Genomic DNA, 27,412 nt, shown 5'->3' on the forward strand with positions numbered 1-27,412 from the left:
GTATCCCCACGCAGAAAAATAATCGTAAATAAAATTTAATGTACGTATGTATAATACATATAGCCATGAAGAATTATCTATACCCAATGCATTCCATTCATTATTGTATGACAATGAAGATGTATGCGTACATGTACAATGTACATACACTATATGAAAATATATAAAATATTCAGATTCGATAATTTTCAGATAATTTCTAACAACTGTCATATAAAAAATCACTGAGAAAATCGAAGAGGGTCAATGTTTTTGATTCACCGAGTTGACGCGGGAATCACCATATATAGTGTATTTTATGATTTCTAATTTTAACACTGAAAAAACTACGTAGTATTTTTTTGGAGCGTTGCATAATGGCATTCAGGGTAAGTAAAATGCAATATCAATAGTGATCGTTATACTATATGAGGCGATGGCCTAATTCCAGCGAGCTGCTCGAAAGTTGAATTCAATTTGAATCATTGGTTTTGCTATAAATAATATATAGATAGATCATTTCAGATGTTATTGAGAATAATAGAACTTCAACGAATATCATAAGAATTTCCTTGGAAATTTCGCGGGTTATGTTACCCTGCAATGGAACGTTGACTGAAGACTATAAAGACATTTACCCCTGGGTAAATTTTTGTGTATCAGTTTTCGGCGAGCAAGTGGGCCCAGGTGGGCCTGGGAGCGTAGGAGATTTCTGCTCTATCGACTCTACCTAACGGGCTTGTACCGACATTCGTAGCAGCCAAAGTAGTGTCGGTATGTTTGGTATGGAAGCTTGAGATTGAGACGGTACATTATTTTATTCCAATAATATGGATATGCCTTTTCAACGTGACATAATTTTCCTAAAATCGCTTGCCCTCATTTCTCTGTAGTCGACCAATATGTCTTGCAGAATTAAATACAACGAAATAATTTAAGACATGAAAAATTGTCGTAATTATCGAAACAATTATATTTGTTACAATCATTATATAAAAACAACAGTTTTGATTCCTGGCTCCGTCGTTAATTTTTCAAATCACCAAAAATTTTCGAATTTTCGAATTATTCGAAAAGAATATACAATGTACTAAATTGAAAAATTCAAAGAAAAAGCGTTCCTCGATGTGTATTATTATAACGTGCGTCACCAAATAATTTTTTGCTACGTTTCGAACGGATGGTTGTAGTCAACACAAAGAGATTCCCCACTCCGAAAATTTTATATGTCGAGAATTTAGATAGATTTTGATAATTTCGTAGGTTTTTAATGATTTTCAAATGTGTGAAAAGTTTCTGAAAGTCGAAAGAAAAACCTGTTAAATATGTGAGAGTAGTTACCAAATTTTATTATTTTCAGCAATGTTTTTTAAATACAGTATTTCAAAAGTTGTTTACAGGTCAATATCTTCTTTCATGTTTTTTCTTTTGATACGATTAAAATAAAAGTTCCTATAACTGTTCTTCATATCTGAGTTTCTTGATGAAAGGTTCAAGATGTTGATGGTCTTGAACGCCTTGAAAAATATTGAATAACTACAAAACTATGTGAATTGACGCAAAACTAGATGTTTTCGTATGTTAAATAAATAGAATACGAAAAACAAAGTTTCGGCACCACGTAAACTGGAGGGAAAAATTTTTCACTATGCGTGATGTTTTCTTCTTGATCAGACCGAGTGCCTTCAAGAGTAGCACTATGAAAATGAAAAAAAAACTCAAACTGATACACGCTATATTAATGTATTATGCGGGGTAATTTTGAAACTTAATATGAGCTTTGAATAGAATACAGTACGTCTTTTGTTCCAAAAATTATACTCTACAGTTACAGTTATACCTCTACAGTTCACTTATATGTATTGAGAATCCCATGCCCCTCCCTCCATCTCCAATCCATGGTTAACGAATGAGAGGAGTAATGGATATATGTATAAGTATGTGTTTATGTAAATTTTTCTCTTGCACTAGTCGAGCGGCCAACAATCACGTGCCCCTCGCTTCGACTCCCAACCATGTCTAGCGACGAATAGGCGCAAGGCACATATGCATACAATGTATGCACGAATATTACGTGTGTGCTGCGTCGTTGATCATCGCCCAATTTCTCTCTCGTACCGTTCGCGCGGATAACAATCTCGTGTCTCTCTGTCTCTCATCCCATCAATTATAGCAAATAATCAAACTACCTATGGGTGAAAAAGTAATTTACAAGGACAAATTCATATCAAATTATTTTATCACAAAACTCATGCCCTAAGGCCCTAAATACGGTATAAAATATATTTCATTCAATTGCTATAAAATTTGTATACAATATTTCTTCCTCGCTGCCCCGCTCTGCCCACCACCACGACCGCCGCCGTACGTCTTGGGTCTTCTATTAGACCATCGGTATCTAGACAGTATGAAAATAATAGCCCATGAATAACAATACTATACAATCCCGATTACGTACCAAATATAATGAACTGAATTGTTTCTTTTTTTTAGCTTGCATGGCTTCAGCTTTGAATAATGCTATGTATGCTTTGCCGATAGTTAATAAAATTTTATAAAATGAATTTAAAGAGGGGTCTTCCAAGACATATTTTGATTTCTCACAATTGTTTTCAAAGACTATTTTATTCCATTTCTTCTCGCTGATTATTAACACGAATGAGGACACAACCACGTTTACGAGATGATTTGTACAAAAATTCAAACCAGTGAGTACTCACTTTTCATCACGCTCTCGTTTTTTTATTTGGCGCTCACTCTCCGGAGTCTCTGTCGTGTCACCCAGATCACCTGAACAGGTCACAGGTGATGACTCTTTCAACAGCAGGACCTGCCACGCCACCCCTTCATACACATTTCCTTCCGTACTTTCTCCGGGCTGAGCTGAGTCCGTCGCTGTCGCCGCCTTCTCCTCCATTTCTTTTTTTCATTCCACCAACACCTTTGTTTGTTGATTCGGCTCCTTTTTTTGAATTTCCAATTTTGCTCATTCGTTGGCAATTTTTATTGCTTCCTCCTCTATACGTCTCCACTCTTCTATCATTTTTTTCCGTTCCTCTTCCATCACGGTTTTATCAATCTGTATATAGTCAAAAAATAATACAATCTATCAACGCAAGTTAAAAGTTACTAATGAATAACAGCTTCATTTCGTCTCCATGCAGACGCAAGTGAGTATGGTCGAAGTATAAAAACTGAGATGATCGAAAATTCATGTGTGACAAATTTTGGTCTAGTATTTCCGGAAATCTTTTAAAGCTCTTTAATTGATGCGTTATTATTCATTGGTAACTTTTAACTTGCGTTGATAGATTGTTTGTATTATTTTTTGACTATATACAGATTGATAAAACCGTGATGAAAGAGAAACGTACAAAAATGACCGAAAGTGGAGACGTATAGAGGAGGAGAAAATAAAAATTGCCAACGAATGGGCAAAATTGGTAAATTCAAAAAAAGGAGCTGAATCAACAAGCAAAGGTTATGATAGAATGGACAAAAGAAATGGAGGAGAAAGTGGCGACAGCGACGGATTCAGCTCAGCCCGGGGCTAGTACGGAAAGAAATGTGGATGAAGGGGTAGCGTGGCAGGTCCTGCTGTTGAAAGAGCCATCACCTCTGACCTGTTCAGGTGATCTGGGTAATACGGCAGAGACCCCCGAGAGTGAGCACCAAATAAAAAAACGAGAGCGTGATGAAAAGTGAGTACTCGCTGGTTTGAATTTTTATACAAATCATCTCGTAGACGTGGTTGTTTCCTCGTTCGTGTCAATAATCAGCGAGAAGAAATGGAATAAAATAGTCTTTGAAAACAATTGTGAGAAATCAAAATATCTTTTGAAAGACTCCTCTTTGAATTCATTTTATAAAATTTAATTAACCATCGGCAAAGCATATATTAGCATTATTCAAAGTTGAAGCCATGCAAGCTAAAGAAAAGAAACAAATCAGTCCATTATATTTGCTACTTAATCGGGATTGTGTAGTATTGTTATTCATGGGCTATTATTTTCATACTGTCTAGATACCGATGGTCTAATGGAAGGCCCAAGAAGTACGGCGGCGGTCGTGGTGGTGGGCAGAGGGGGGCAGCGAGGGAAAAATATTCTATACACATTTTATAGCAATTAAATGAAATTTATTTTATACTGTTATGATAAGTTTTGTGATAAAATAATTTGATATGAATTTGTCCTTGTTAAATTACTTTTTCACCCATAGGTAGTTTGTTTATTTGCCATAATTAATGGATGAGAGACAGAGAGGCACGAGATTGTTATCCGCGTGAACGGTACGAGAGAGAAATCGGGCGATAATCAACGACGCAGCACACACGTAATATTTGTGCATACATTGTATGCATGCACGGAGAGAAGTAAACACTGGTGGTGGCCAATGTGCAAGGCATTAGGCAATGTCTAGCTGGAACGAGCAACGCTTGACACGGGCCGCTCGTTTTTCGACATGGCCTGCTCGTGTCTCGCGCATTGGTTGCCAGTGTTCACTTCTCCCCGTATAGCCATGGATAATATGTTATGATGTTGGTAGATCTATCTAGTCGGAATGTTTGAAAAATGTCCAAAAACTAGCCGACATTCGGTTTTTTGGTCTTAGTCGATTATCTCGCTTCGCGTAGGTCGTATAAAAAAAAGTTCCCCAAGGCTGAAGCTAGCAGCCAGAATTAGCAGCCAAGCCTTGTAATGTTCATTCCAATAAGGTAGTGAAAACTGAAATGGAAAATTTTGGAAAGTACCCGCAATATTATTATAGAATTATGAGGATAAATCTGGATTGCATTTTTATACTTCCAAAACATTTGAGACGTTTGGCTGCTAACTTTAGCTGCCAGGGTCAGCTTCATAAAAGTTCTCAACAAAGTATGTTCGGCGGAAAATTTTACACAAGATTATGTACTTCAAAATATAATTTATTTTAATCGTAAAAATCTAAATTTCACATTTCTCTCTGTTCTTTTTTCGTTTCGCTATAACTTTTGAAATAAGTGTTGCATATTTTTGCAAATTTTAGAAAAGTTATGTATTTGTGTTCCAAAAAAGTTGCCGAAAACGGAGTCCGATATTGCAAGTGATTACGTCATAACGATGTGAAACCGTTAAAATTACGATTGGCTCTCAAAGTATCGCATGAAAAGATGAATCGACTCTGTTGGTGTCACTTAAAAGCTTTTTTTTCTACGCTCATAATACAAAAAAAATTTATACTCTGACCGTTTTTGTTTGCCAAAACGGCGAAAAATTCGAGCGAGTTCTATTTCCAGCACCATTGAGAGAGTTACGTAAATGTAAACAACTGCAATGGATTCAACGTGAAGAAAATTCGTATTTAACATATTTTCAAAAAAGTTGATTGTTCAAGAGAAGTTTAACAAATTACATTGACGGGTGTACCTCAAATACTAATAAGTATTTTTAGTAAAAATTAGGACAAATCGCGAATGTAGTGTAAGGATTATTATAATTTTTATTTTGTTACATTTTACCAATAAGATTATGAGAAAATTATAAAAAATCATAGAAATTGTAATAGCGCATTGATAGCTACTGAAATTAGGCTTGCGCGAAAAAAGAAATAAAATATTTTATTGTAAACATGACGAATTTAAAAAATTTTAGATAAAATATAATTACAATTGCCATTAAATATTATAAAAATGTTATACTCACCGTGCACAAATATTAACATAGCTTTTTATCATTGGTTTACATGAAAATAGTTGATTGTAATGATTTATTCTGTACTATTATCATATACAAATGGTTAAAAACTGAAAGCAATCAACAATTACGTAGCTAAATATTTAAGTAACAACGAAGAAAGGTCAATAATAAAAACAGATGATGGAGAAAAATATCTTTCACGTCGGGTCAAAGTGAAAACCGGGTTTTTTGAATGATGCCGTATGAAAGTTCGGGAAAAGTACACATATATTTTTTTTTTATTCAATCAAATACGAAACGGTAATTGTCGGTTTTTTTTTTTGGATCGGGAGAAAACCAACGTAGCTTCTCAAAATTTTGTGTGTATTTTAACTCACACTTAGACAGTACAAGAAAAAATTTTTATAATCAATTGTCGTAAACGGCGAATCTCGAATTGGCCGATCCAGGCTCAAGCAGCGAGGCCTTTCGATGGTCAGCCGTTGACTGAAGATATATTCTTCAGTTAAGGGGAGAAATCCCTTTGGAAGCGTGAAAAATAGGTATTTTTCGATCATTTTTTCTAGAGGGGAAAAAATTATCTAATAATTTTTAAATTTTAACATAATTTTATTGAAACATTCAAGGTGAGAAACAATTTTTTTTGTTGCGATCATACACAAAATGGCGGCGTTATTAAGGGTCTTGGGACGCCTGTTTTCCGTGACATCGAAAAGTGCTGCAGTTGTCACTCTTTTGCTGTTGATCTGAAAAAGATAAAAAATGATGACAAAGTGCAAAATTGAAAATTTGGGAGCCCTTTTATTCTAAGGGTCGAATTTTCGACCTTTTCTCGACATACTTGACCCCTAAAAAGGTATTTATTTACGCGCTATCTTTCGAACTTTAGGTACATCCTTCCGATAATATTACTGAGTGTGATCTCCCAAAACTTCATCGAAATCGGTCGATAACTTTTGGAGCTACAACACGAGCAGTTTTTGAAAATGTTGTTTCGAGATAATCGCGCTTAAAGTTTCAACATGTGAAAAATAGTGATTGTAGTGACTTACCGATTAATCAGCGATGCCAGGCGCGTACAGCAGACCTTCTTCTTCCTCGAAAAGCACATTTTCGGGCTATATTGCCTCGCGTTCCTTTTGGATAGTTTGGCATTTTACTTTGGTAAACTCGGCCGTTCGTGACAAAATTTCAAAACGAAACTGAATCTGTTTTTCGGGCAACGTATCGTTCCGTATACCTATCGTTTCACACTATATGGATATATCTATAATGTCCCCTTTATAAAATTTCTCGAAACATCTGCCTGGTCAAAAAAAAAGGTAGATAAGGGAGCATTGTGATGTGAAGGTTGCTCCGCCTCTAACGGTCCGAGCGCCCGACTCGCTACCTGACCGCACGCTGTCGCTCCGCTCTACACTATATACAATAACTCCCCAAATATTGATTATTTCGGGTATTCCTTTGGTCAGTATATTCTTTGAGTATTATACTTTCGAAATATGTAAAAAAAAAAAATCGATTTTTTGAAAATTCTAAAGGGATTTCTCCCCTTAACGCGTCAGCTAATGATGCTGCCATTTTGCGACAGTTGGATGATAAAAATTTTTGCTCATACCTTTCTGTTCACAACAACCTTGTGAAAACCAACTTTCCTGTCGCGCGCCGCACAAGTCACGCGCCGCAACACGCATCACACACTTTCCAGTCGCGTGCCACAGCGGACAGCACCCACGACGTCACACGCGCCGCTGACGCCACCCACGCAGCCACGCGCGTATCGCAATCAGCTCGCGTGGTTTCCCGCTGTCAAAGTGGAGCCGCGGCTGGGATAAGTGACCACCGATCTCACCGATCGACAGGACAATTTCGGTCTCACCGACATTGAGCCACTACACGCCGCCTAGCTCACCGGAGAGCCACTACACGCCGCCATCGAGCACAACACCGATTCGTCGCTACTCCTCATCACTACAGCCTCCACCGCGTTGCCAGAGGACCACAACAACTCCTTACATCACATGGAATCTAACGTTGACTGATGCGTTGTAACGTGGTATTTCGTACCCCGTCACATTCTTTAATTATCGCACTTCCCTACGTACAAATATCGCTAAAAATAACGAAAGCACGTCTGAGGCCAATACTCCAAAAACGAACGACTAATTATCTTTAAGTGAAATTCTCTTTATTAAGCTAATTTTATTCTATTTTCTAATTTTGTAACGCTCTACGAGAACCATCTACGAGACTTCCGCTTCGAGGTACCAGGACACTGCCTGACAGGGGTCACGTACCAGCTCAACACCGACCACCACCGACTACAGACGAACGAATACCGCTGAAACCACTCCCGATGGATGCCTATCTAGTTGTGAACAGGGTCGTGCGTGATGCACAAACAGCACCTCCAACTATTTAAGACTTATCGGCCAGGAGCCGAATCACGAATCAATGCTCCTACCGCTCGGATGCATCGCCAGACGGCGTACAGGGCTGTGCGTCAAAAACACAACAAAGCCTCTCGTCGACGATACTTGTCAGCCTGGAGCTGAACCGACCATGCCATCTACTAAGTCGTTGTCTATCAAATAGAGGACGGTTTTCTCTTCACGCACCGTCCTATCAAAGGGCTGTGACGTGGAATAGGCTAGACTATGCTGACCACGTGGATCTGGTGAATATAGTGTGGGGATCCGGGTCGAGGGCCATCACCACCAGATCGTTCCGGCATGAGGGCTCCGATGAGCGAGGGCCGGGATGCAGCGCCAACGAAATAGCTACAACGGGGAGTACCAGTAAAGCAAGGAGTGAAGTACAGTCGGTCGCAAGTCCAAGAGATCGGTGACGTAATATTATCGCACACCTCACATCGCAACACATGAGCGGTACGACCTTCTCTCTCACCAACGATGCAGCACGGCTGAGGGTAAACATCTCCGACCACCTTCCGACGTCCCGATACCTCGATACCTGTCGTCGAGGAAGAAGAAAAACAAGCGGCGAGGGATTATCGCCGCCATCCGTAGGCCAGACCTACGCGACCTGCTGGCCCAATTAGAATAACGCAAATTTGAGGAAGAATCACGTGACAGCAGCACGACGAAAATCAGGATCATCGCTCCTCTTGACACTCTACGTTCAGTTTTCACTCTAAGAAGACGTGCTATCGATATATCGTACCGCTATTACTATCTCTTGTATTTCTCGTATCGTAAATTCAGTTTCTCGCTTTTGTGACCGCATCTTCGGTGCCTTCTCTATCTTCTTTTTTACGTAAGTGAGGTTCCTTTTCTATTTTGTGAAGCCACGAAATTACTTGCAATATATCGTATCTTTATCTCTCTCTTTCTCTCTATCTTGCAGTTGGTCTGCGTGAGCCACCTGGGCTCGTACCTTATTTTCTACTATTTCTTATCTTGTCCCTTACTATTCCTTATTGCAAGTAACTTCACGACTGGTTGACTCTTACTTGCGCATTGTTAGTGACTATTGCTTTATTTTGTTATTTCTCTCTCTTCTAGAGTACCTAAATGTGTAATATCGCTGTATAACAGCGTGTTCTGTTAAATGACCAATTCTTATCTTCGTTATTGAGCATTACTATTTCGCTATGCTTTCTCTGAATAATTCATAACTGTTTCTTTACCCATTATCTTTGAATAATTTATCTTAGTGAGTGGACCGCGTGAGCGATCTTACATCGCCGCGCGGTCCCGCTCGTCGTTCATTTGACATTGGAGTATTGCGTCGTATCGCATAACATCTTTTTCATTATTTTCTGCGCTAATATCGCTGATCGTAGTTGTCCGTAGTCTCTTTGGTTTGTCGTATGTTGCATATTGATTCTGTTGAGTATTATTTGTTTTAATCCCGAAATTATCTTTTACTGTACCGAATATTATCTTTCTTTCTTCTCGCACTTACCGCAAACTAGAGACTACGTATTATCTGTTAGTTTCTATATTTTATAATAATTCTCTACTTGACCTGTTTCCTTGAATTTACCTCGTAATTCATAATTTTCTGCCTCGGTATATTTCTGATAATTCTGGTAATGTGATAACTATTACAATTTTTGTATCTCGCATGTTTCTCATAATCGCTTCTCATGTTTTATGGTTTACTTGATCAATGCTTAATTTAAGTACCGTATATCTTTTTCTGTTCTGTCTATTCATTATAAAACCGTGTCAATTGTTACCTCGAATCATAGTATCGCGAGCCTACGGATATTTCTCGCTTATTCGGAAAACGTTCTGTTATTTATTAAATCTCTCGCTAACTTTTCTCTGGCTGTAAATTAATTACACGACTCTACAAAAAAATTTTCGTTCTTTGTCCTAAAGTTTATACTATTATTTTCCAATTAGTTATGCACAAAAACGAAAAGAAAATACCTTTTTTCGGTATAAAGTTTGCTTTTGTGATAGTTATAATAATAATACTCATTTTTCAATTTTTTCATAAATTTTAATTGATTTTGATATTTTTAAAAAGGCCGATTGTTGAAGCGGAAAAAGCGTCAATGCCGCCTTTGCACATTAAGTTAGGGTTGATGAAACAATTTGTTAAAAAACTGGATGAAACTTCAGAAGCTTTTGGATACTTAAAAAAATTTTTTCCGAAGTTATCGGAAGCAAAGGTTAAAGCTGGGGTTTTTGTTGGTCCGCAAATAAGACAGATTTTCGCCGATGAAAAATTTCCAACGTTGCTGAATCGTACTCAAAAAGCAAGTTGGAACAGTTTTAAAGCAGTAGTTTCTGGATTTTTAGGAAATAATAAAGCTGAAAACTACGAAAAGTTGGTTGAGGATATGCTTACAAATTTTAAGGCCATGGGCTGCAGGATGTCATTAAAAGTACATATGCTGCATGCTCATTTGGATAAATTTAAAAACAATATGGGAGCCTATTCCGAAGAGCAAGGAGAACGTTTCCATCAGGACATCATGAATTTTGAACAACGCTATCAAGGCCAATACAATGAAAACATGATGGGCGACTATATTTGGGGTTTATTGAGAGAAAGTAGCTATTAACATAAAAGAAAAAGTAAAAGTGTGCACTTTTAAGTTATTTTCCACTTTTCTGTAAGCTAATTTGATAGTAAAACTTAATAAAAATAATAAACATTTTTATTTCAATAGTTTTATTTTCAATCAAAAATTAAAATCCGAGATTTTTAAAAATTTCGTTCAATCAGTCTTCTAAGCACAAAAGCAAAGTTTTTCATGCCATATATTTTTTTTCCGTCTTATTACGACCTAAACTACCGAAATTTAATGCTTTGCAATCAAAGTCAAATTTCATGTTGACCCGTGTTATCGCATCTATCTTAATTGTATCTCAATTTCTTCAGTTGTTTGCTTGTTATTAAAATTTATCGCTTCTTAACCAATATCTTCGATACTATTTCTGCTTCACCTGTTTCTCATTTTATCTATTGGATTCACTCCCTCCCCTCTACCATTATCTTGTCTATACTAAGCAAGCTGTGCAAAACCGTCGTAGAACCTGACCTTGTCTTTATTTATATCTTTTTCTCTAATTATCTATTTTCCGCATGTGCGTTTGGCGCCCAACAATCATATCTTTCTCTTTTATTATCTCTATATATCTAATTATTCAGGTTAGTAACTGCGCCGTAGGGTAAGCAATTATCTCACTTGTTCGATTAACCCTCGCACACCATCAAAAAAATTTTTGGTTACAGTGTATATATGTAAATAGTAAATGAATAAACAAGGTGTATATAAAACAACTTCAATTCTCATGTTCGACACCACAGCGATCAACTCCTTCCAAGCGGCTCGGTTGAAAAAGCTATCAACAGATAGTGAAAATGTGTGTTAAAATACACTCGAAGTTTTAAGAACCTTCATTCTTTTTCTCCATATCAAAAAAAAAAAAAAAATAATCGCCGACAATCACCTTTCTAGGCCTCTAAATCAGGGCACTGCGTTTAATACTATTTCATATACGGAGCGCAAATTAGCGCATCCGTGATGTGTTACAGTTACTCTGAATATTTTTTCCATACGAACACTTTTCGAAAAACAACATTGCTTCTCTATCCAACGTAAATACTTCAATTGCGACTAGCTGAAACAGCATTTCGATTCTATGTCTACGAAAAGTCAAGATCGAGAGAGCACACGCAAAGTTATTCGAATAATTACGAATACCAATGTCAGGGAATAGATCGAGCGCATGTCGAAAAGAATCCCATTTCGAAATAAATAATTGTTCTAATTTCATATTAAAAACGTATTACTGTAGATAATTTAGTTTGTCCCCTAGAAAATTATAAAATTCATAGTATGCATCAAGTATTAATCGCAAATGGAGGTATTAATATCGTACGTGGAACGCATATACCTATGGGGCATTCCACGTCAAATCGACCTGACCAAAAGCCTGACCCCCTCAGAATCTTTCTAAACTTCGTGAAATCTTTTGAATAGTCGTTAAGAGTATGTGTGATTTTTCTCAGATTTTCATTCGATGCCGTTCAGAGTTGAGCAGCCCATATAGATTATGCAGACTACGAGAATGTCCCAATTTTAATTAACTATAGCTCGTAAACTGTGGATCATATAACAAAAATGTTTGAATAAAGAAGTTTTAGTTTTGAGTGAACTTTAACGTGAAAACATGCAAAAATTTATCAAGGCCGCTGAAAGCTCTTAAAAACTCAAAAAATATTGGATTTTGAGATTACTCAAAACCAGCATCATTTTTTTCGCTAGAAATTTCAAAGGGTATCCCTCTCTCAGTGTTCAAAAACGTGTGCAAGTTTCAGAATGGGCCGAGATTTGGTTTTGAAGCTATGAATTTTTTTTTAATTTTTATTGAAAAAAAAAAATTTCAGCACATGAAGAGCACTCTGTGGAGTCAATGAAAATATAGTACAAATGATGAGATTCCGCATATTTATTTATTTTTTTTTCAAATTTTACGGGATACAAGATCTGTATCCGAAGAATAGTATATTACGAGAATATGTAAATTTGAACAGCTGGTTAATTTGAAAAATTAACGACGGAGCCAGGAATCGAACCTGGAATCTAGCGATGCTTTACCGGAGACTTACTCCACTAGACCACCTAGCCGCCCTGACTCTGTTGTCTTTAATTTCTCTCATAACCAGTGAGTTCAAATTTGTCAAATTTCATGTGCCCGATTTGTATGAGTAAGAATTTCTTCTCTGCATGCACGATGTAAGGAGACTGTAGTGTGTAGATGTTTATGTTTACCCCTTTTCAATCTTTTGCTTCCGATCAGAAGCCCGTAAGACAGCAATGCCGTCTAATAAATGAGATGCGGGTGTGCAAATCATTAATCTACGAGATTTCATTTGCTGCACGCGCAAAGCGAGTGCTGCTGGTCGGGGGCGGGCATCAAATACAATGATAATGGAAGAAAAATACAAATTTGAACAAATATTTTTATTGATGAATTAAAATTATAATTATAAATGAATAACAAATATATTATTTATTGTACCAGCATAAAAAAGAATAAAATAATTGAATTTATATGATAGTACTATTATAAATTATTATTTTTGTCATCTTTCTATTTATCGCAATTGAAATAAAAGTTGTTGATAATATTTCCATGAAATGTACAGTTTTGATAAATATTACCCGGATTTTGATCAGTAGTTGGATTAAAAGAGATTGATTGTGACGTTTGTTCGCTTGTACAATGATCGGTTCCGATGATTTTGATCGGATTTTGCGGTAGTTTATTGTCTTTGTTTTTTGAAAAAACCGAAATAGGTTTTTTTTTTAAATGACTAGGTTTTATCATTTGTTTATTCATAGGTTCAAGAATTTTTTTGTAGCTCGCGGTTCTGGAAAACACCTGTGGTGACTTCGGTATTTCAGGTTCATCAAGTTCATCAATCCTAGCAAGATCCTCATCATCAATTTCAAAATCGTCAGAAAAGGTGTGAAAGTCTACTTTAGCATGTGAAGATTCATCAGAATTTTTTGGATTCGTTATTTCAACTGAACAGTCGTTTTTCACTGAACTTGTTGATGTTTCTGGATCAGTTACGGTGGATGCGGCTGCATAGGTTATGCTTTCATAAGTTTTTTCTCGATTTTTCATCGAATTCTCCACATATCCTGTAAGAAGTTGAATAAGATTTACAGACACAAAATAAGTATCATTTCAGTACATATTGAAGAACTGAATATAAATATAATAAACTCATTTTTAACGATAATATTACGAACAATCTGATTGAAAAAATAACCTTGTGCAATATTTGTAGATTTCCATCCTCCTAACTGTTTCAGCATTGTTATAATAGCACCTGAGTTAGATGATAATGTCGCGCTAGTTCTCCGAAAACAATGTCCAGTATACTTTTTAGAGTTAGGCAATTTTAAAGAGGTTGCTATCAAGAGTAGATAAACAAGGAGAGTTCTGCGTAGAAGCACCTTCTTTACCGACCAAGTCGACCAGTACGCCTATACATGCATCCCTGACGCAAACCCTTGAAAGTTACCCCCACTCTCGTAAGATAAAACGTGCTCTGCCGACCGTTCGTCGGTAAGAAAATCTCCCAAATGACCATGATTGTCGGTAAAAAATCCTCCAAATGACCATGATTGTCGGTAAAAAATCCTCCAAATGACCATGATTGTTGGTGAAAAATGCCTCAAATTGCCGTGGTGTTACCCCTTGTGGGATAAGTTGTGCTCTTTGTCGGTAAAGAAAGTCATGCTCATCGAGCGGGATCGATAACTGCATTACCGAGCGCACTCCGTGAATCCTCAGGCGTTCGAGCGGTCCCCATGGATCCTCGAACGTTCGACCGGGAATCCTGGCGTGTGTCAGGTTTTGAGAGCTTCCAGAAGGTTCGAGAAGATTCTCACGGCCTTGAACGAATCTAGACAAACAACGCGTTCGAGAAGTTTCGACTTGACGGCGAGCGGCATGCGGTCAAAGGATTTCGGTGCGACGTTGAATTTTAGACAAACAATTCTCGGAATCATCCGACGAAAACAATACTCGGAATCGTCCGACGTGTTTCGACTCGACGGTGATCGGCATGCGGTCAAAGGATTTCGGTGCGACGTTGAATTTTAGACAAACAAGTCTCGGAATCATCCGACGAAAACAATACTTGGAATCGTCCGACGTGTTTCGACTCGACGGTGATCGGCATGCGGTCAAAGGATTTCGGTGCGATGTTGAATTCCGAAAGACCCGCTCTGGCCTTGAACGAATTTTAGACAAACAATTCTCGGAATCGTCCGACAAAAACAATACTCGGAATCGTCCGACGAGTTTCGACTTGACGGCGAGCGGCCTGCGGACAACGGATTGCGGTGCGACGTCGAATTCTGGAAGTTTCTAACGTACAATCGAAGAAACATCATTTCGGTAGCTTCTAGAAGTTTTTCAAGGATTCTGTGTGCCTGGTGGGAGGAATACGGCTATAAAAGGCTGAATTTCAGGTCAGAAAGACAGTCTTGCACCTTCAGCTCTCATGAAGAGAACTCCAAATAAAGCGGAAATAAATCTTCTTCTTGCAAATGAGAAGTGCTTTGGAACAACAACGTGAATTGAAGAAACGACTAGAACTGCTCATCAAGAATATTGGAGAAGTAAAACATCTGCTGAAAATCAGATCTGACCTCAATCAACTCACAAGAGATTTTGAGCACGTACAACTCGACAGTAACGACCATGGACTTTTCAAAATTGAACGAAGTCGCTCGCCTGGAGACACGTCTGCCCTTGAAAAAGCTTGCGGACCTCGAAGTATACTTCGAATACCGAGTCAGTGGCGTTCGTCGGGTTAAAACGAAATTTGGTGATAAAATCGTTCTGGACTTGGAGGACTCTTTCACGATTTTTCTACCCAATCGACTGACCAAGGCCCTCCAAGAAGATGAAGATTTGTTCCAGAAGGTGACGACAGCCAGTAAGGAGATACGGTTGCATCTACGCTATCTTGGCGGACCGTACGGTCAACTTGAATTCGCATACGTATAATCTGAGTATCACATTCAAATATCCAGTGTCCTGTGGATGTCTTACGTTCAATAAACAAAAGAAAAAAAGATTGAAATTGCATCTAAAATTAAGTCTTAAAATCTAAGAAAATGCCACTTCGAACACCACTAAGCAACGATGGAGGGTTTCGAGCTGCGTTTGCGTCTTGTAACTGTAATGTGAACTCTACGATGAATTTTGGACGGGTTCAGGCAAGACTAGAGTGCGAGGTCGACCGATAGCTGCGGTAGTATACATTCAGAGCCAAGGATCTGCGGTGTTGGGTTACTATCGCTCTAGGAATTCAAAACATGATGACGTTGGTGAACAGATTAGTCTAGAATGGGATGCAAGGTTGAGGCGCAGTTGAGATTTCGTTTGACAAGTTTTTATTAATTTTATGAGAAAAGTATTTGTTCGCTATCTGATGGCTCGTAGTTCGACCGAACCGCGTGGAAGGTGTGGGTCGCTGAAGTCAAAGATGAGTTTTGTGGTTTTGAGTTTATATTTACATTTTATTTATTTTATTTACATATGTACAGTTAAAGTGAAGGTTGCCCAGTGATAATAGGAATGGTTTTTGTCTTGTTAAATTGCGGTGGAGGCTGCAGTGAGGATGTCGGCCGTCGAGGGGGGTCAGTCTCAGTCCTAGGTGGCGGAGTGTACCGGCTCTCTGGAGAGCTTGGTGGTGTCGGGGGACGGCGGTTCTCAGCCGTCTTTACAGGAGACTCCCACTCACTGTCGGTCGTCTGGGTGGCAGTCGACACAAACGAGCGCTGCGGCTCGGGAAATGGGGAGACTGGAGCTGGGATGCGTCTGTGGTAGCTTGGTGAAGTCAGTCGGGCTCTCCGGACATCCCACAAGGAAAGTAACACGGCTGGAGGTCTGGTGAGAGGCCGTGATGGGATCTCGATCGGATGCAGTATCCAAGGAACTGGCGGGTTTGAAGCTGATGTTTTTGTCAGTGGGCTGGCCGCAGCCAGATAAACAGGATCCATCATGCAATTGTTCTGCTGTCCGGTCTGTCTTATAAAGTGTCGTCGTAGCGTCAGTCAAACGTGGTAGCGTTAGTCAAACGTTGTAGCGTCAGTCAAACGTCGGCGTAGCGTTGAAGAGCAGGTACGGCGTGGCGTTGAAGCGTCAGCGTCGGTAGGGTTTTTCAGGACGAGGTGAACCCGAAGTGTCCTGCCGATCGGTCTGATCGGCCGTCTCTTATTGCAGCCTCGGTTGGTCTTTGGCAGCGGGAGACCACGTTGGTTGATTACGCAACGCGCTCGGCTGCGTGGGTGGCGTGAGCGGCGCGCGTGACGTCACACTTTCTTCTGGGTCGCGTGATTGGAAAGTGTGCAAGGCTGGTTGCCTCGCGTGGGTTGGAAGGCGCGCGACCAATGAGTTGCGTTCACAATGTTGTTGTGAACAGTATTAAATATATAGATGTATATCTTTGACCCTGAAAGATTCTCGGAATCGTCCGACGAAACCAATACTCGGAATCGTCCAAAGAGTTTCGACTTGACGGCGAGCGGCCTGCGGACAACGGATTGCGGTGCGACGTTGAGTTCGTGAGCCCTGTGAAGACGCCGCCTCGGTGTGTGTGAGTCACGTCGGTATTTACCCATATAAGGGACCATGTCAGCGTGGAGCGATCATTCTAGAGCAAGCTTTGCAACTCTATCTTTGTCAAGTGTGTGATCGAAAGAAGAAGAAGAAACATGGATTCCGAAAGGTGTTTGAAATTAATACAAATTATGGAAACGGCGTTCAAGATTTTATCTGAAAAATCGTCACTGGCAGAAATTGCAAAATGGATTCGATTCGGAACCCAAAATACCAGGCTTTTGAATAAAATCTTACGCAACAACGCCTCAACGATCGAGTAGAAGACAAGAATTTTGACTACAATTGGAATTCTGAAATCTTTGACAGTCACATTTCAACAATTTCAAAAAGTGGGTGACGGATTACGAAGCCGACGAAGAAGCGATCGAGGAAGGTGGGAAGATTTGGAGACAGCTTTCGAGAGCCGAATTCGAATGGGAGCCATTATCAATCTGCGGCATAAAGATTTGAACAGGTTTTTGGAAGATGCGAAACACCTCGTCGTTGCAAGACTGAAAAAAATGCTACGAAAAATGGGAAGTTTAAAAGCAAACTGTGTCTTGGGTTGTAAATTCAATATAACGAAAAACGCTGAACTTGTTGAGGATATGAAATATTTTAACACCAAAAACCAAATCATCCTCCAGCCAGCTGACATACACGGGTGGTTCGAAGAGAACGTAAAGCAAAAAGTGTTGGCCAAGGTGAAAGATTTTCAAGAGAGAGACTCTGGTTGGTCGCTGACTAAAATAATCAATTTGACTGTAAATATCAACAAGTACGTGCCACTGCGAGGCGGTGTGTTCACATACACACCACTACCCAAAGATATTCAAGATAAGAAGGCTGTCGTCAACATCCGCAACAGAGACGCGTATTGCTACCTCTGGTCGGTCACCGCTGCCCTCCTTCCAGCCAACAACAATCCTAGCGAAATTACTTCATATCCACATTTCAGCTCAGTGCTACAATATGACGGTTTGCATTTTCCAATGTCTTTAGAGCAGATTCCAAAATTTAAGAAACTTAACAAACTTTCAATTAACGTCTACGGTATAGATGATGCGGAAAAACAAAAGCGTAGTGAAATTGTACCCATTTATTTGAGTCGAAACAAGTCTGATATGCCTACAATCCATCTTTTAGTGATAGAGTCTGAAAACGACGATGACGATGATAGTATGGAAAATATTGAAAAGAATGTAACACGTCATTTTGCATAGATTCGAAATTTGTCGCGGTTGACAAGTTCTCAAATTTCCAAACGCTCACATCAGACGTGGTTGTGCGATAGATGTCTGTCTCATTTTAATTTCGAAAGATGTTTGTTGAAGCATCGAGTTGATTGCATGAATTCGAATAAAACCAAAGTCATCTTACCAACAGAAGAGGACAAGATTCTCAAATTCAAAAATTTCAAGCTTAAAGAAACCGTTCTATTCTGCATTTACGCGGATCTACAATGTTTACTGCAACCCACACATGAAAGTTTTGGGGAAAATAGAACAAATTATCAGAAGCATCTTCCGTATAGTATAGCTTACTATCTGCATTGCGCGTTTGACGATTCGCTTTCAAAATTCAAAATTAATCACGGAGAAACTTGCATCCAATGGTTTGTGAACGAGTTAGCGGAATTGGCACTTTCGTTAGAGAGATACTACAAGAGTTGTACCGACGGAACCACTAAATTTCAATCAGATCAACGCATTTGATTTATCGGCAGTCTGTCATATTTGTGAAAAACCGTTCACGTCCAAAGACGTGAAACATCGGGATCACTGTCATTTCACGGGAAAGTACCGTGGTGCTGCTCACCGCAGCTGTAATCTAAATTACCAAAACTCACACACAATCCCAGTGATATTCCACAATCTTTCGGGTTACAATTCGCATTTTCTGATCAAAGCCCTGGCAACGTCATTCGAAGATACTGTTACACTATTACCTGTTAATAAAGAAAAGTACATTTTCTTCACGAAATTCGTTAGGGGAACGGATGTAACGTTCCGTTTCATAGATTCGTACCGTTTCATGCCTAGCAGCCTCGATAAATTATCATCGTATCTGAACGATTGTCAAAAAACAATAACACGTAAATTCTGCAGTAGCTTGAACAAATTTCGGTGATTGACTAGAAAAGGTGTCTTCCCGTACGAATACGTAGACAGTTGGGAGAAGCTCGAGGAGAAACATTTACCAAAGAACGGTTTTATTCAAAATTGAATGACCGGAATATATCAGACGACGATAACGAACACGCGTGCGACGTATGGCAAACTTTTAACGTCCAAACTTAGGGAGAGTATTTGGACTTGTATTTACAGACGGGACTGTTTTTACTGGCTGACGTTTTTCAGAATTTCCGACAAAATTGTTGGACGACGTACAAACTGGACCCGTTACGTTACTACACAGCGCCCGGTCTGCCGTTTGATGCAATGTTAAAATGTACAGGCATCGAACTCGAGCTTCTCACCGACATAGACATGGTTATGTTTATCGAAAAAGGTATTCGTGGTGGTGTATCACAGTGTTCGAACAGATACGCAAAGGCCAACACCAGGTACACCGGAGAGGAATTCGATCCTGAGATCGAAGAATCTTATCTCATGTACTTTGACGTTAATAATTTGTACGGTGCTGCTATGAGCTTTGCTCTGCCATACAGTTCCTTCGAATGGGTATCAGACTTCTGACAATGCGACGTTCTTACCATCTCGGACGATGCGGAGTTTGGTTACATGCTGGAGGTAGATTTGGAATATCCTGCAAAACTGCATGAAACTCATAAGGATTTACCATTGTGTACGGAGCACTATGTACCTCCGATTTCGACCAATAAAGAGCCAAAATTGACGTCCACGCTATTTTCCAAGAAAAACTACGTTGTTCACTACAGCATTTTGAAACAATGCTTACAATTAGGCTTGGAATTACTCAAAATTCACAAAGTTCTCAAATTCAGACAAACCCCGTGGCCCAAAAAATACATAGATTTGAATACCGATTTGCGCAAAAAATCTCACAACGAATTCGGGAAAAATTTTTACAAACTGATGAACAACGCAGTTTTCGGCAAAACAATGGAAAATGTTAGGAAGTATAGAGATGTCAGGCTGATCACGAAATGGGATGGAAGATACGGTGCTAGAGCTACTATAACCGAACCTAATTTTCACAGCTGCACCGTTTTCGACAAAGAGATGGTTATCGTCGAAATGAGTGATAGGAAAGTCAAATTGAATAAACCATTGTATGCAGGTTTCACCATCCTGGATCTGTCTAAAACATATATCTATGATATTCATTACAATTATATTGAGCAGAAATTTGGCGACCGAGCAAAATTAATGTACATGGATACCTACAGTTTGATTTACAATTTTACCGTCCCCGACATATACGAACATATGGAGGAGGACTTGCACAAATTCGACACGTCGGATTATCCGCTTGACAACGTTTACGGAATACCTCGAGCATACAGAAAAGTTCTCGGCTTGATGAAAGACGAGAATAACGGGAAAATCACGTCAGAATTTCTAGGGTTACGAGCTAAATTGTACGCATTCCGAGTCTTGGGAGATGAGAAAGACAATAAATGTGCCAAAGGTGTCAAAGGATCAGCGTTGAGGAAAATAACTTTCAACGATTATTTGGAATGTGTTTTGGACCGTGAAAATTTGTCTACAAATCAGCATTTGATATTGAGTCGAAAGCACGAGGTATACACCGTAGAACAGCAGAAAGTGGCACTGAGATGGAATGACGACAAGCGGATCGTGTTTCAAAACACGACCGACACGCTTCCGTGGGGTTACAAGCCTGCACCGTGGCTTTATAATTACCGTATCGTAATCTATGTAGGACTTAATTTATAACTGTACCATGATGTATAAAGTATTATTCTTATGTAAGGCTTAATTTTTACAACTGTACCATGATGTATAGAATATTAAATGTAGGATGGTTAATAAGAACACTCCGAAGTATAAAAAATTGTATAACGATGCATATGTCTGTCGATTGTCTAAAAAACAAAGATGCATACTTGTTATGTGTCGGGTATAAAATAAAGAGACACATACGTTTTTTGCAGAAAAAAAATTCATTTATTCAAATCTTACATGTCCGATTCGTTTATCCAACTGTTGTGTGTATTGTCAAAACCTAACCATTTAACGTATATTTTTCTTCCACGCTTCTTGAGCACCTTCTCCACCAGATAGATATCCGAATGCTTAACCTTGAGGAGCTCTTGTTCGTAGAAACCACCAGCTATGGGTTGATCTCGGTAGTCTTTGAGCTTGTACGTCACAGGATGAGTATTTTCCACTCGACTTATCGTGAATATTTCAGTCGTCCAATTGGAGGTGTAACCTTTCTCGGAGACATTTTTGAATTTGCTGATTCAAACTTTGTCGCCAGATTTGAATTTTGCCGATATGGTAAGTATCGCTCGAAGCCTTCCGTACGCCTGACGTAATAACAGCCTCTCGTTTGCAACGGTGACATCCGACGGTTTCATTCTTATGGTTCGGTGTTTGGTGTTGTTGTAAACCGAAACCAAATCAAATAAGATGTCGAGCCACTTGTAGCTTCCTTGCATGCTGAACTGTGTCCACATTTTACCTTTCAGCGTGCGATTGAAACGTTCACAGATCGAAGCTTTCAAATTACTGTACGTGGAGTAAAGTTTGATTCCGTAGCGTGTCATAAGCGATTCAAATTTCGAGTTGTAAAATTCCGCTCCTCTGTCGACGTGTGAATTTTTCGGTATCCATCCTTGGACAAGCACAGATTCCATTGCCTTCGTAATATCATCTCCAGACTTGCTCTTTATTGGTACAGCCCACGCATACTTTGAAAAGATGTCAATGACTGTGAGCATGTACTTGTAGCCTTTGTTTTGTCCAGCGTACTACGTCATATCAACAAGATCCGCCTGCCAAGTCTCGTCGATGCCGCGCACGTCTACACGTCGACTCGGGCGATTCCGGCGTGCAAGTTATTGCAGTTCCGTCACCAGTGCTTGCTTTTTCTCTTTCATATTCCAACGCTATTAGTCTGGTGTCCAATTTGGAAATGATTTCAGCGTTTTGAATCGACAGGTTTCTGCCTGTTTTAAAGTCTGTGTAGAAGGTATCCAAGGCTTTCTCCGTGGTGATCTCCAAAGCTTTGATCATTTGATTGAGGTTGTCGATTTGTTTTTGCAGCACGTTGAATTTTGGTCTCAAGGTTGTTGAAGTTACAGCATTGTTCGGCTCTGCGGGATCTGCGACATTGCACAGTCTCTTGTTCCGTATATCGTTATGCTCGTCCGCTGTTATTTGAAACCCGACACCCGGAGGACCGCGAGTGCTCGCCGCTGTGTTTTTATTCAGCTGACGTCTGAACACGTCGACGCTCATCTCGTAAATGATTGCAGAGTCGACGAGAATTGGCTAATAAATGATTCCGGCTTCCCGCAATTCTTCCAGAATCGACAGAATTTCGTTGTTGTGACTTGTATTCCCAGCCGCTTGAGATGCGATAAGCAAACGAAGACGTTCCACCAGCTCGTTAGCGTCGTCCCAGAAAATATAATCTGTTTTAACACCTTGTCGAGTAACCCAAGCCTGAGGTAGCAGTACACCTTTGCCCGTACGCTTCGACACTGTGACGATGGTGATACATCTTTGCCTGACGTAGAAATATTGTGCAGCTCAGCAATCAAATGCTTGAATTTGGCGCTCTGAGCGTTTCGGATAGGCTCGGTGGCGCTATAGTACTTTCTGTGAGCATTTGTTGCGAGAAGGATATTTCTGTAATTCTCCCTGTCGTTGCAGGTAACGTGAGCGCTGTTGGGCATCTTTTGAAACAGCAGCTCCAGCAGTCCTTGAGTTTTCGGATAGAGCGTCCCGCCTATGCGAACGGAATCGCGCTCGAAGCTTATCGGTGAGTCACCAATTATCAGCCCAGCAGTAGAAAGACTCTGTACCCCGTACACGGTATCCAACTCGTTCTTTCTTTGTTTATCGTTGAGCATCTGAAGATATTTATCCTCTGGTCTCACCGACGATTCCGTGACAGTTTGATCCTCTTCCTCTGCAGTTGCAAAAGAATCTTCTGCTTCCATTTCGTTTTTCGGCTCATCCTTTGTTTCAGTTTTGAGTACTTCCTTCACCTCTTCCTTGACAAGTTTCGTGCCTCGAGAAACATTGACTAATTCCTGCAACGGGGTTACCTTAGGTTTGAAGACATCCTTCATTGTTTTCTGCAGCGACTTTTCTCCCGTCCTGAGGATTCTGTGCTTATGACGAATCGCATTACTCGCTTGAGCGATACGATGCAAGACTTCTTCTTCCTTACGAATTTCCTGCATGTTGACACAACTAGTTCTGGAAAGCTACTGTTTCGTCGTCTTCGAAGATCGTGTATTTTATTCTTTTGTCATGTTTATGAAATTGTCAAATCCCCTCCTATACCGACCATTACAGAGCTCTCTATCCTCGTCGATCACTACGGAGCCATATTTGTCACCGTTCCAGCATGCCGCACACAAGTCTTTAAACTCTACGTACGACATATCGGTGTTTACATGATCGTTGTAAACATGTCTCAGATTCATCTCGTCTTGTTTGAATAAGACCAGCAAGTTGGTGTTGTCGCGCACGAGATGCTTAGGGATTTGAGCGTACGTCTGACAAAGATAGAAACAGTCTACGTCGTGATGTCCACCCATACAAAATTACGCGCGTATTTTATCCTGCTTCTCGCACGCTACGTCATCGAATATCATGATCAAGTTAGGTTGCGTTTCGTTCGGTGCAATGACGTGCTCATGCTCGTTAAAGGGGTAATACTCAACACCGTCAACATTTTCGAGCACTTGACTCAGAAACTTGTATTCCGGTCGATTGAGAGATTTTGAGTAAACGGACAGGTTTTCGAACCTCAAACCGTTCGGATGCGTTATAAGCGCAAATAATGCGTTGGTTTTGCCACAGTTAGATGGTCCGCAGAATACCGCACGTACACTACTCGGCAACAATTCGCCATGACGTTTTTTCCGTTTTGTACTCTGCTGCGTAAATTTGTCAAAATTCATCACGGGCAGCCTGGTCGATTGTGTCTCGAACCTCATCTCAAACGTGACTGGCTGGATTTTCTATAAATGCATCGTTTATAAGAACTTTCTGTCAGTTGCAGAGCGGACATGATTTTGCACACACGTAATCGTGAGCGATCGTCAAAAAAACGATCGAGTGGTAAAGGTTCGGTAAATAGTATTATCAACAAACTTTCGATCGAGTTGCATGTTCCCGGTTACCAATACTGCGGTTCTGGCACCAAGTTGACGAAAAGACTCACGAGAGGCGATTCCGGTATCAATGCTCTCGATGCAGCGTGTAAGGAACACGATATAGCGTACTCGAAAAATCGTGAGAACCTTGAAGCTGGAAGCGTTGCGGATAAAATATTAGCCGAAAAAGCCTGGAAACGGGTTCTCGCAAAGGACGCAAATTTGGATGAAAAGGCGGCCACTTGGGCTGTAGCTAACACGATGAAGGTGAAAACAAAGTGAGGCATGGGGTGTCGAAAACCTAAGAACGTTTCCTTGAACAAAATCACACGAGCGGCAAAACAGTCTATGATTCGAAGGTACGACGCGAAAACGAGCATCAAGTTTGCACTCAGAGGTGCTCGAGAAGCTGTGAAAAAAAAAGGTGGTAAACATAATGTCCGATCACCGCGCGTTCTACCGGTACCCTCAAAAGTTGGCGGATTTCTACATTGTCTCATACCTATTTTTGCCGGTCTCAGCGCTACGGGAGCGTTAGCGGGAGGTGCTGCGGGTATAGCAAAGGCTGTAAACGATGCGAGCGCAGCTGAACGAGAATTCGAGGAAAGCAAACGGCATAACAAAACGGTAGAAGCGATCGCCTTAGGTAAAGGTCTCCATCTCAAACCTTATAAAAAGGGTTTCGGTCTTCATCTTTCAAAAAACTAAATGTCAAGCTACCACGCCGAGCGTTGACCAACTGGGATTTGCTGAAGTATGCAAAAATCATGAAAATTCCATACTTCCGAGGTGTCTTTATGCGCAACGAAATGCCCAAAACCGGGCCGCGTAAAAACGAAACAGCTGTAGTCAATCTCGACGATAAAGATGGCTCTGGGACACACTGGGTTGCATATCAGAAACGCGGTAGCGATGTAGTTTACTTCGACTGTTTCGGTCATCTTCAACCGCCGTTAGACCTCGTGAAATATCTCGGTGTTGGTAGCGTTGAGTACAACGACGAAAGGTATCAGGATTACGGTACATTCGATTGCGGACACTTGTGTCTGAAATTTCTAAGCGATAAGCTATATAAACATGACACGTAATTTGATAACGTCAGTCGAGCACTTGCAGTCATGGATGATTCGTTTACATTAACGGTATCTGGAACGTCTTCGATTCTCGAAGCGCAATATTTTCCTCCGATCGAACTTCCTCTGAACAAAAATTATGTTCTCGGTCTCGTTGAACTGTTAACCTTCAATTCCATTCCCAACGTTGATGTCGGTCAAAGTAAAATATACGTAGCCGATAAGGTAGTCACTATATCCACTGGCAGCTACGAAATTGAGGATATTGAAAAGTATGTTCAAGACGCGTTAAAAATACCAATATTGAAATCAGCATAAAGCCTAACAATAATACGTTATGCAGCGAAATCAAATGTAACCATATCGTAAATTTGGAACCTGACGATTCTAGTGGTCAGCTTCTCGGATTTACACCGCGTGTATTGGCAGCTAACCTAACTCACCATTCGGATATGCCTGTAACTATTCTCAAGGTCAACGCGCCGCGAGTCGAATGTAGCATTACAACGGGCGCCTACGTCAATGGACATAAAGTGCATCTTATTCACGAATTTTTCCCTATCGTTCCGCTGGGATATAAGATCGTGGAAGTGCCGTCGCACGTCATTTACCTTCCGATCACCGTCAATACCATAAATCACGTACAGCTTCGGTTAGTCGATCAAGACGGAGATCTGGTTAATTTTCGCGGAGAAGTTATGACTGTGAGACTGCACATCAAATCGCGATAAACGATGGGAATTGTATATAACAGATTGTCCAAAAAGAGTTATAGTAGTCAGTCAGCATGTCCCGATCAAGTCAGTCATCGATCGATTCCCTAACTGCTAACACGTCGAAACGTGGAGTTTCTGATAGCTCTGGGTCTAAAGCTGACACCTTTTGGAAAAGGAATTTCCGACGAATGAAACTACGATTCTGCTGTTTCGTTGTATGCTACGTACCATGGAGGAGGAAATCTTGAGCATTCAAACACCTGTCGCTTTTGACGAATCAATCGCTCACCAAGAAATACACGCACACAAACCGTACTCATCGTCAATTTCCAACAACAGCGATGAGATTCGAATCACCGTTCAGCATCAGGATTTATGCGTACTACCGAGCAAGAGTTCGCTGCATACATCTGGAAAATTTCTCAAATCGGACGGCACTGCAGCGGCGATCACAACTTTGGTCAATAACGCCATCTGCCATTTATTCGAAGATGTACGGTACGAACTCAACGCCGTAGAGATAGATAAATGTAAAAACGTTGGTCTGACCAGCCTGCTGAAAGGTTTCGCTTCGCTCAACCCTGGTCAAAGTTGGCTTATGGAAAATGCTGGATGGCTCGATGTTCAGGAAACGAAAAAATTAACTGATGCCGATGCCAACTTTGACGTAGTTATTCCTTTGAGCATGATATTGGGCTTCGCTGAAGACTATCGCAAGATCATCGTTAACGCGAAACACGAGCTGATTCTCACAAGATCAAAAAGTAATTTAAATGCCATCGTTCAAAATCAAGACGAAGACTTTAGAATCGTGATCGATCAGGTAGAATGGTTAGTACCCTATGTGAAGCTCTCGGATCAACGAAAAATCACACTGTTGAATTTCATTGAAAAAGATACACCAGTCTCCATGAGCTTCCGCAGTTGGGAGTTGTACGAATATCCTTTGCTATCGGCAACCACGAAACACGTTTGGACTGTGAAAACGTCCACCCATTTGGAAAAACCGCGATTTGTCATTATCGGTTTTCAAACGAATCGAAAAAACAAAGCCGGCAAA

General features: G+C 40.2%; 2 protein-coding genes across 4 annotated transcripts in view; one reads left to right on the plus strand and one right to left on the minus strand.

Annotated features, from left to right (window-relative positions):
- The window catches only part of LOC124303006 (transmembrane protein 8B-like), a 498,471-nt gene that overhangs the window by 119,468 nt on the left and 351,591 nt on the right, over positions 1 to 27,412 (plus strand). Inside the window, exon 2 of one of the 3 annotated variants that reach the window (XM_046759670.1) lies at positions 23,107 to 23,215. The exons of the other annotated variants lie outside the window; for them this stretch is intronic. The gene's annotated coding sequence lies outside the window, so the exon portion shown is untranslated. The remainder of the gene's footprint in view (positions 1 to 23,106; positions 23,216 to 27,412) is intronic. 3 annotated transcript variants of the gene reach the window in all.
- On the minus strand, positions 16,219 to 16,674 carry LOC124302826 (lysine-rich arabinogalactan protein 19-like). The gene has a single exon (XM_046759392.1). The coding sequence runs from the start codon at positions 16,672 to 16,674 to the stop codon at positions 16,219 to 16,221; it is 456 nt and encodes a 151-aa protein (XP_046615348.1).

The sequence above is a fragment of the Neodiprion virginianus genome, chromosome 4 (assembly GCF_021901495.1).
Source record: "Neodiprion virginianus isolate iyNeoVirg1 chromosome 4, iyNeoVirg1.1, whole genome shotgun sequence".
NCBI classification, from domain to species: domain Eukaryota; kingdom Metazoa; phylum Arthropoda; class Insecta; order Hymenoptera; family Diprionidae; genus Neodiprion; species Neodiprion virginianus.